The 11,426-nt window shown below is 41.7% G+C and overlaps 1 protein-coding gene across 1 annotated transcript in view; it reads left to right on the top strand.

The window, feature by feature from the left end:
* GPSM1 (G protein signaling modulator 1) overlaps nt 1-5,734 on the top strand; it is a 396,418-nt gene extending 390,684 nt beyond the window's left edge. The window contains exon 14 of the mRNA XM_089677029.1: nt 5,324-5,734. Within this exon, the coding sequence (XP_089533155.1) occupies nt 5,324-5,512 (189 nt within the window). The 3' untranslated portion in view covers nt 5,513-5,734. The remainder of the gene's footprint in view (nt 1-5,323) is intronic.
* Nucleotides 5,735-11,426: the final 5,692 nt, after the last annotated feature.

Genomic DNA, 11,426 nt, shown 5'->3' on the forward strand with positions numbered 1-11,426 from the left:
TGCCCACACTGCCAAAAGCACCAAAACCTGGTTCAATGACCGTGGGATTACTGTGCTTGATTGGCCAGCAAACTCGCCTGACCTGAACCCCAAAGAGAATCTATGGGGCATTGCCAAGAGAAAGATGAGAGACATGAGACCGAACAATGCAGAAGAGCTGCAGGCCGCTATTGAAGCATCCTGGTCTTCCATAACACCTCAGCAGTGCCACAGGCTGATAGCTTCCATGCCACGCCGCATTGAGGTAGTAATTGCTGCAAAAGGGGCCCAAACCAAGTACTGGGTACATATGCATGCTTATACTTCTCAGAGGTCCGATATTGTTCTATGTACAATCCTTGTTTTATTGATTGCATGTAATATTCTATTTTCTGAGATTGTGGATTTGGGGTTTTCATGAGCTGTAAGCCATAATCATCACAAGTATGAAAAATCACGGCTTGAACTATCTTGCTTTGCATGTAATGAGTCTATCTCATATATTAGTTTCACCTTTTAAGTTGCATTACTGAAATAAAAGAACTTTTGCACCATATTCTAATTTTTCGAGTTTCACCTGTATTTACTTTGTGATCTGCTGTGCCATTGGACACAGCTGACCACATGGTAAAAGGCCGCTGTGATTGGCCTTTTACCTCATCATTTGATGAGCTGTGTCCACTGGACACAGCGATCACGGACAGTGTCGGGAGCACACCACTGGGGGCGCACGGGAGGGTGTGTTCTGGGAGGACATCATATGATGCCCTCCCAGAACTGGACAACTGTGCTGTAGCCATTTTTCGGCTATAGCGCGGTTGTAAAGCAGTTAATGCCAAGCCTTTGTGCGGTCATGCAACGCTGCACCCAAATGAAATTTACGTCCTTTTTATCCCACAAATTGAGCTTTCTTTCAATGGTATTTGCTCGCCTGTGCGGTTTTTATTTTTTGCACTATTAAAAAAAAAATAGACCGACCGTTTTGAGAAAAAAAACTATATTTTTGGCTTTTTGCTATTAAACATGTTCAGTAAAAATTTAAAAAAAAGAAAAATCAAATTTCTAGTACGTGTAATCTAATTGGTTTACGTGAAAGTTATAACGGTTACAAATGGCGGTATATATACTGGAATTTTTCATTTTTTTTCTACTAGTAATGGCAGCAATCAGCAACTTATAGCGGGACTGCGGAGGGCATTCTGACACTGGGGGGAACTGACTGTGTCACTGTCATCCCCAGTGACACCAATACAGTGATCAGTGCTAAAAAAAAAAAAAAAAAAAAGCACTGACACTGTACTAATGGCACTGGGCAGGAAGGGGTTAAAATGAGGGGTGATCAAAGGGTTAACTGTGTGCTGGGAGTGTTTTACTGGGGGGCGGTGTGTTGCTGCTTCACTGTAAGCACACTACTTTGAGCATTACAGCAGTGTGCCTAAGCCGACAGGGAGGAGGACAGTTAGTAAACAAAGCAGTCCTCCTCCCCGTCAAAGATCCTCAGTAATCACCGGGCGCCGGCGGGTAATCACCGGCCCGGACTCGGTGATTGAGAGTCGCGGCCATGAATAGCGGCGTGAGTAGGGTGCGCACCCCCTACTCGGCAATACAAGATCACATATATATCCCATGTTCAAAGTAAGCTCAAGAGACATTTGAAATTCCTCTATGGTTTCCACACAAATGGGTGTGCATATTAGGAATTAGAACTGCTGGCAATATATTGGCTGGCATACAGATTACACTGCTCCACAATGTATCTTGTATCTGAGGGCCTGGCTGTTGCCTGTAAAAGGGGGAATTGTATGTTCTGCCGAATTAGTGGGCAGCCGTGTGCGATATAAAAGAACATCTGGGAGGCTAGTATGGGCCCTACCTCGTTGTTGTGGCCGGGACACCCCCCTACTAGTGCTTGGCCTATCATCTGGGAATGCAGCCCTGCTTGTACTTGCCATTCCACCAGTATTTGCAGCGCTACTGGTGGATGCCTGCCTATATTCTGGGAGTGCTGCGCTGCTAGTACTCCACTACTGGTGGATGCCTACTCCTCCTCAGATCTCCTGAACCTCTTTGGACTCTCTCCTCCTCTGACAGAGAGTTCCCCACTACTCCATCATGCTCAGTATCTGGAAAGCCTTCTCGCTGCGGTATAATTTTTTTTAAACGTGTTGATGGTGCACTGCTGATATTGCTAATGTTGATGTTCATTGGTACACTGACAGATGTGGATTTGACACTGGTACACTGTGACAGATGTTAATCACTGGTACAGATGTGGATTTGACACTGGTAGTTTGTGATAGATGTGGATTTGACACTGGGACTGTGTGATAGATGTTGATCACTGGTACAGATGTGGATTTGACACTGGGACTGTGTGATGATGTTGATCACTGGTACAGATGTGGATTTGACACTGGGACTGTGTGATGATGTTGATCACTGGTACAGATGTGGATTTGACACTGGGACTGTGTGATGATGTTGATCACTGGTACAGATGTGGATTTGACACTGGGACTGTGTGATGATGTTGATCACTGGTACAGATGTGGATTTGACACTGGTACGCTGTGACATATGTTGATCACTGGTACAGATGTGGATTTGACACTGGTACGCTGTGAAAGATGTGGATGACCAGTGCAACACTGGTGCAGATGTGGATCAATGGTACAGATGTAGATGACCATTGGTACATTGTGACAGATGTGTGGGGGACACTATCTGGGTGATCAGTGTAGTGTACACTGTGTAGTGTAGTGATTGAAAACTGACTCGCTCACACATCAGCTCTGCTTCTTCTCACTGGCGAGTTCTGTGTGAGAGCCGATCAACTGAAAGGCAGCAGCGTTTACATTACATGATGGCTGTGATTGGACACAGTCATCATGATCAGAAGAGCCAATCACAGAGCCCTTCTGCCAAGCATCGTTGCACTGTGTCCAAGGGACACAGACAAACCAAAAGTGCGCAGCCACGTTCTGAGGGACGTGCAGGAACGTCCCCTCAGAAGGGCAAAGCTCCCACCTGGCCGTTTAAGTGCAGTGGCCAGGAGGGAAGTGGTTAAGGAGATGCGGCCTGTACTGTATGATTAAGAAATTACTTCAGCTTTTGTTGAGGACTGAGTTGCAGATTTCCATTACTTCCTGCCCAGTTGTCGCTAGAAAGGTAAGTGAGGGGAAATCTCTCTACGACTAGCTTCACACCTATGCAGGTTGCATTTGAGCCGTTTTTGCATTGCGTGTTTGCACCTGCGTTTTTTTGATGCATTTTGTTTTTTTTTTTTTCTTGTTGCTAGGCAGATTTAAAACGCAAAAGGCATCAAAAACATGGCAAAACGCACTACATGCTTTTCTGCAACGTTTCCATTGAAGTCTATGGAACCAAAAACGCAACTTTTTGCATTAAAAAAAAGTCCCTGACCCTTTCCAAAAAATGCACTGAGTGAAAACACAGAGATGTGAACATGTGCCATTGGCAACTGTGTTAAATGAACTGTACTGTGGTTCTGCAAAACGCTGCGGAAAATGCTTAGGTGTGAACCTAGGGTAAAGGAGCCTCAGACAGCAGTATAAATCCAGCCATGGCTCTGCCCAATTTTCACTCCATCCAAAACCTTAAAAAAAAAAAAAAAAAAAAAAAGTGTTAACATAAATTTTGGATAGTCAGATGCACCTCAGCAACACGAGGCATGGTAAACTTTTTGCCACAGAGATGCTGCTTACTCTTAAAGTGTTAATAAACCCCAACAGTAAAATCAGCCTGTAAATGCAGTAAAGCATGCTTGTTATACTCACTGTGGAACCTAAGGGGTTAATTGTCTGATCCTCCCCTTCTTCTTTCACATTCCCCAATCCATCTACTGATGATAGTCCTAGGAGGCACTCTGCACATGCTCAGTTTGGTATATATTGCTAGAGAGGGTGCATGTGATCAGCACAGGGACAATTAGTACTGTCCAGACAGAAGGTCAAGGGCCATGCAGCCTCATAGGACAGTCCGAGGAAAATTGAAAACTCCTCCTACAAGCTTTAACCAGTGTTCAGCTGGACAGAAGTCACAAAACTGCTATGTACTGCTGATGAGAAAGGGTATTTAGCAAATTATATTTAGTAAAATTAATTGCATTTCCATGTTCTGTGTATTGTGGGAGACCAGATATAGTGAATGCAGGATCCTGGGTTTATTAACACTTTAAGGAAGAGTAGGCTGCAGTTTCATTCTCAACAATATGGCTGCTGCACACTTTCCAGGCCTCAGTAAAACAGAAACAGATTTCCCATTGTTAATTATTCAGGGATCTCATGATTACACTGCACCAGTGAGAAGGAGGTTAGAGGGGGTCTTTTGTATCAAACCCTATCATTATTCCTCCGAGGTTATCATTTGCCTGTCAGTATGCATGTGCAAGCACTATATACAGTGTTATTAGACAGGTCCTCATTACTATCACTGGGAGTGACTTCCTCACTTCAGGCTTCAATGCACAATAAAACGAAACTCAAATACAAGTTTCCTTAAAAACTATACTTTAAATCCATAATTCTCTGAACTTTTCTCTTACAGTGTGACTTGGTGGTTTCATTTAGTAAAAATCTGTCAAGAGACCCAAAAGGGATTGCGTCTGTAACTGTTAATTATGCATAAATGCAGTGACAGCATTCCTATACGCAGAATATTATATTTTAAAAAAAGACAAAGACCACAACCGACTAAAAATGAAATGGTTGTTTGCTTGTTTTATTTTTATCTTGAAGGTGATTTGCTGCTATCTTTATCCTTCCTTCACTACTTGGTGGATGACCAACATAAAACCAAGATCTGCATGTCAGGTTATAATGCTTGATATGCACATGCTTTTTCCAGATCAGTGACTCACTAAGTAGCGAAGGAAGAATCAGGATGACAGCACCACAGTGTCCACATTTAAAAACAAGTTAGCAATATAATTTCCTTTAAGCTCTTCTTTGATGTGAAACATTTCACCAGGTCAGTCAGGGATATTAGCACCTGAGTTTGCATGATCAGCACACAAGCAGTTGACCACTTTCTGTTTTTGTCCTGGTGACCCAACACACCCACAAATGGGACCTGCCCGTTGCCCTTCTTTTGTGTAGGTGTAGAGCAAAGGATGTACTGTCACAGCCACCTCACACTATTTTGTTTAACTTCAGCTGCCCCCCACCTTTGCATTTTGGATTACTGTAAATTGGAGAAAAATGTGTCGTAATACAGCCAATCTTTCTTTCTTAATAATTAATAAAAAAAAACTGCATCCATTGTATATTGCACACAATCCCCATCTCAAGTTTTCCGTTTACACCTTCCACTTCCTTCCTTTCAGTCTTCGCGAATAGATGACCAAAGATGTGCACCTCCAGATACCATGCCCCGAGGACCAACCATGCCCGATGAAGACTTTTTCAGCCTAATCCAGAGAGTCCAGGCCAAGAGGATGGACGAACAAAGGGTGGATCTCCCCTCCAACCAGGAAGATGGAGAAAATCATGATAACCAGAGGAGGCCGAGCTAAGTGTCAGCTGTTATGTTCAGATAGCATAGCACCTGTTACCGAAGAAACAACTATCCGATGATTCATCTCCACGCTGTGCCAGGGGACACATTTATTAACATTAGAAATCTGTGTATTTTGAATAGCTGAGACCTAGAGGTCCTTTGGGAGAGTCGTCTTATATGTGTGACATATCCAAGTGTCTTCGGCCAATTAGTTAAATATTAAAACGGACCAGCTGTTTGTTTTTTTTCTAAAAGACACTTTTTTAGGCATTTTTAAAAGAAAAAAAAAATCTTCGAGCCTCAGTTTTCAGAAGGATGAAGTTAATGAGAACAAGAGGAATTCTTGCTAGGAAGTACTTAAAGAACAGTGCTCTGGGAGGCTTGTTATAACAGGTTACAAGGGTGGAGATGGTGCTTATTACTGTTGGTTATAACAGGCTTAATATCGTGGGACCAAGTAACAATGGGCCTTATTCACTAAATGGCAATAATCATTTTGTACAGTAGTTTTTTGGGGTTTTTTTTGTTTTTAAACATTACGTTGGGATTTTTAGGAACTGTTGGTAAAGCACATTGTGCCCCTAAAGCGGCAGACACTGTGGTGTAAAACAGCAGCATGGTGCAGTTATTGACCAAATAGCTTCAGAAGAATATTTTCTGTTTGTTTTGCAGTAGGTTCCTACACTTGACCTCATTAAAGCCTGTAGATTGGAGTGGCGATCCAATAACTTTTGTTTCTCTAGGGATGGCTTGCTGTTTCCTCCCACCACAGTTATTTATTATGCCAATAATTTTATGCAGCACTTAACATACTAAAAACCGAGAAAGAGAGTCTCATTATTATAAAGACCACGTAAAAAAGAGTATGTGACCATAACCCAAATGCTGCAAGCACCTGCTTGAAAAGCTGAAATATTGCTCTCAGGTGGACTTGCTTTTTATATAATATATATCCTCTTGCCCTTTAAGGCCTAGATGGCAGGGAACAAGTTAATAGGTACTACATTCCAGCAAAAAAAAAACCAGGAAAGACTCAGAGGGGGATGTGCTGACCTAGATTTCTCACCGTTCAGTGAATGAGGCCTAGCAACTGCCAAGAGCCTGCAAGTTAACCACTGTTGCACCACTGCCCAGTGTCAGAGCAACATCGCTGTCACAAACCTATCCTCTTAGCACGCAAAAAGTACACAACAGCTAGAGGATTGTCAATACTGTTACATGCTGCTTCTATCCCCATGCTGTTTATTGCTACAGCATCCAAGACAGCCATCTTGACTGGGCTCAGCTCGAGAGACAGTATAGATAAGGTGGTATGGCTTCCAATAACAAGCAAAAAAAACAATACTAGTTCACCGCTTAGGCCCTGTAATCAAGCTGCTTACATACAATTCTATTGCCTGAACTGGTATGTAAAGGCAAACTACACCTATTGCAAAACAAATTGTGGGTGGAGTTCAATATAAATGATAAAAATAAAGCCAAAACTGTCATTGTCCAACTCTTGGATGGCACAGTAGTTCTGGGGGTAGAGAAGCTGATACCAACTGGCTTAACTGTGGGCAGCAGGAATGGCAATGTACTTCTGAGAGTACTCAGGTATACTACTTCATGGCAGAGCTCCATTAACCAAATCATTACTTGTAGCCGTATCTTTAGATCTCACATCATAAATGGATTCATTTGAATATGCAATCTGAAATTATAATTGTGCAGGTCTACTGTAAGAAGCTTTATATTTGTTCTTTTATCTGCATTGTCTCTGCGAGTCAGAGGTAAGAAATCACCCAAAATCTGATTTTTTCTGCCCTGTAAACTTCTTTATCTAATACTAACACTGCCTTTAAACAACTAAGTAAGGCTGGCCATACATTATACAATTTTCTTGTACAACTGTCCTTTAGATTTACCAAAACCATATATGAGGTCAAACATAAACACTTTCAATTTGTATGCAATCAGCCAGGCCCTTGCCCTACATAGTTGATGGTAAATCTAAATGAAATTGAATAAGAAAATTTTGTATTGTATGGTTAGCTTTAGACTGCTTTCACACTTACCAGTTTTTGTTCAGTTTAAAAAAAAAAAAAAAAAAAAACAAGAAAATTGCATCCCTTTACATACTATGTAACTCTTCAAACTGGTCATTTGTGTTTCAGTTCCATTTTTAAAAATCCTGCTTGCTGCATTTGTGGTGCATCTCCCCACTGAAATGAATGGAAACTGTGGCAAAAAAAAGCATTGCGCCTGTGGGAACAGCTTTGTACAGGCCAAAGATGGGGGAAAATTGTGGCAAAAACGCATATGCATAAAGTGTAAAAGTGAGCACTCCCTGGTGAACAGCTAAAGGTACTGAAGGTAACCATTAAAAACTTAAAATAGATAAGTGCAGCGCTAAACATAATAGATATGAAATGTCTGTCCATAAATACATAAATCAGTCAATCAGAAAGTGACAGTCTGTGCAGATCTAAAATGCAGAATGACAGCAAAATCCAGTATTGGTGCTCCAAATAGTGTGGTTAAATTACGCACTCACCAGATGCGTAATGTATATACACATTAAATAAATCGGTAGAGGTCCTCTTTAGGAGTTGGTTATGATCCTGGTCAAGGATAATCCTCCCTCTAGGTAAAGGTGGTGCTGGCAGGAGCTTCACAGGGGGTAAATGATCCATCTGGTCAGAGGTCCCTTTAAGGGATGGATGGGTGCAGATGCCGGTTGTCAGGAACTCCCTTCTCTGGATACTGCAGAGGGCTGGATCAGGTGGGCTCTACAAATGAATAGCTCCGCGAGGGAGACCATAAAGAATGCCCATAATTTAACCACACTATTTGGAGCACCAATACCGGATTTTGCTGTCATACTGCATTTTAGATCTGCACAGACTGTCACTTTCTGATTGATTTATGTATTTATGGACAGATATTTCATATCTATTATGTTTAGCGCTGCACTTATCTATCTATTTTAAAAACGCATATGCGGTTTTGATACCAAGAAGTGTGAAAGTAGCCTAAAGCTGGCCATAACATATTTTTTTTTTTTTTGTTCAGACTGCAGGCTGAAGAAAAAATGTAACAGATCCCTCATTCTATGTTATACAGTGTGGATGGGCAAATCTCCCACTTCAGCTAGTGTATCTTGATAGCTGGCCGTCAAAATACCCATATTGTGGCTGCATCTGTTTGGATGCAGTTGCTGTTTGGTTGATAATTTTTTGCCAACTGAAGGATGTCAGGGGAGTGGCAACAGGGCCACCCAATAATCACATTTTTGGCAGTTCATCAGGAACAAGTCAAACATCGCAAAGTGTGTGGCCAGTTTAAGTGCAACTTTATTGTAGTAAAAGAATTTTGAAAAAAAAAAGTGTAACTTAATAGCAAACAGAGCCTTGTAGTTATTTTCATCATATTAACAACAGGGATTTGTTGTTTAGTACTGTTATGCATTCTCACATGCTGGGAAACAGCGTGACCAGTTACCAGTAGGAGGTCAGGAAGTTAAGGCAGGGACTGCTCTATCTCTCTTTAGCTGAAGTTTTGGGTCAGCTTTCGGAATATTATAAATATATCATATGGAAGCCTGCACAATAATCATTTAAAGCCAAAATGGCAGATAATAAAAAGACTATTTATTGCAGTGGTGGATTGGTTAGTTACACATTTATTTTAACATAGAGCCATCAAGCGTGCCTACCTGAAGTTCCCATCAATCAAATAACACAAAATAAAAGCTAAGACAGTAAATAATGTAATAATAAATAAAAAAAGACTCACCTGAGTTGGGGCCATTTTTTGAAGGCACCAGTGACATAGTTCACTTCTCTGCTGCATCCTGGGAAAGCTGGTTACCCAACATTATGTGAGAATCCACTTCTGTACTCTGCTGAAGCACTTTCTTGTGTGATTTTGAATATTTTTCCAGAAGGCAGCAGAGACATCACCAGCTTTTTTTAGAAAGCAGCCAAAAGTTGTCAGTATTTTTTTTTTTTACTGTTTATTATTTATAGATTTTATTTAGGTAGTAGGGGTCTTCCATATAAGTGGACATTCAATGATCTGCTTATCTGTGCGTTTATTAGTCTTATATTCAGCTTTAAAGGACAGCTGTACCTTTCATACAAGATGTCCTCTAAGGCCTACAATACAGATGTTTAGGCATCTGCGTTTAACATAATTTCAGGCGCTTGTTTTGTGCACATGGGCGCGTACAATATATTAAGGATAATTCATGTTTATGCATATTTGAGTGCACTTGCGAGCATGTGGCGTAAATTAATGACCAAATATGCAGATTTTCCTTTTTTTTTTAAACTGAGGAATACGCAGCGTTTATTTACACACTTGTGTGCAAAGGCACATTGTAATTAATGGGCTGCATTTTACCTCAGTATAAAAAGATACTGTACTGAGCTTTTTCAAGCTGCAGTGTACAAGAGGCCTACTGAATGCAGCCCCAGTGAGTGCAGTCCACCTGGTCTGATACTCACTTTCATCCTCCATCCATGGACATTCACTGTATGGGCCTGTCAGGCACCACACAGTCTCGCTCCTCAAAAAGTCCTTGCTAGTGGCTCTTTGTCTTGCACATGGTGCTTGGGACATTGATACAGGGAGAGCTGTATTCTGCAGAACCATTGTGTGACAGCCATGCATAAGGCAAGGACAGTTTCATGTGCAAGGCTGAGTGGCACCCAGAGGAGCTGGACAAGGATGAACACAAGTCTAGGACCAAAGGTACAGTTGTACTTTAAGTCTGAATATTTAGACTTCTTATTAAGTGATTCTTTTTAAAGTTATGCACATTTTCCAGCACTGAAATCTGCCTGCTTTGTAAAGTTCTTCTTTAGCCACTTTATAAGGAGTAATAGTGTAAAGTTCTGCCCACCTTATCATCAGAGGAGGTGAATGTAGGAGAGCACCTTAGCATTGCTGGGTAATGTGTAGGTGCTCAGCTGGGAGTAACTACAAGTCCCAGCTAAAGAAAACACTTTGCCTGCTCCCCTTAGGATGATGAAATGACAAGGTCATATTTAGTGAACATGACCTTTAATAACTCCCCCACCTCCATGAGGTCAGAGTGCCATGTTAAATACATACTTTCCTCCCTGTTCTAGCAATCTGCACGTTGTGGCTCTGCCTGGTACTGCACAGCTCTCTCCCCCCCAAAGTTGAGTCCTCCTCTTAGTGCGCATATGTGTTGCAGCACCATTTATTCCTATAGGTAAGCCATATTCCAGCTTTAAATCAATAAATAGAGCTGCAGAGTGTGTGTGCACTAAGCAGAGGACCTGGCAGGGCGTTTTTAAGAGAAAGACTGTGGCCCTGGCCAGGGTCAGACACTGAAGATGCTGGAACGGGGAGGGAGGAGGTAAGTACTAAATAGGGCAGTAAAAGTTTACTAAGGCCTGTTTCTCATGGGCTTCAGCTTGTAAAAGCACAGTGTGAACATCAAGCTTTGACAAAGCATTTGTAGAGCTTTCAGCAAGCCTTGTTGAAGCTTTTAAAGTAGGCTTTAGCACTTCTTGAAGTTTGTTAAAAGCCTGCTGAAACCTGCTGGCAGCTTCTTTAACCACTTGCCTACCGGGCACTTATACCCCCTTCCTGCCAAGGCCAATTTTCAGCGCTGTCGCACTTTGAATGACAATTGCACGGTCATGGAACACTGTACCCATATGACATGTTTATCTTTTTATTTTTCCACAAATAGAGCTTTCTTTTGGTGGCATTTAATCACAGCTGTCCTATTTTTTTTCGCTATAAACAAAAAAAGAGCAGAAAATATGCATTGATGAGGCAGCACTGATATGCAGCAATGATGGGTGGCACTGCTGGGCATTGATCATCAGTGCTGATCTGTTCTCTGACAATTGAGGTTTATCGGCAATAATTTCTTCACACTGTGACAGTAGGACACAGCGATCACGGAG

Source organism: Staurois parvus, unplaced genomic scaffold (assembly GCF_062004578.1).
Source record: "Staurois parvus isolate SC_StPar_1 unplaced genomic scaffold, SC_StPar_1.0 ptg000176l, whole genome shotgun sequence".
Lineage (NCBI taxonomy): Eukaryota > Metazoa > Chordata > Amphibia > Anura > Ranidae > Staurois > Staurois parvus.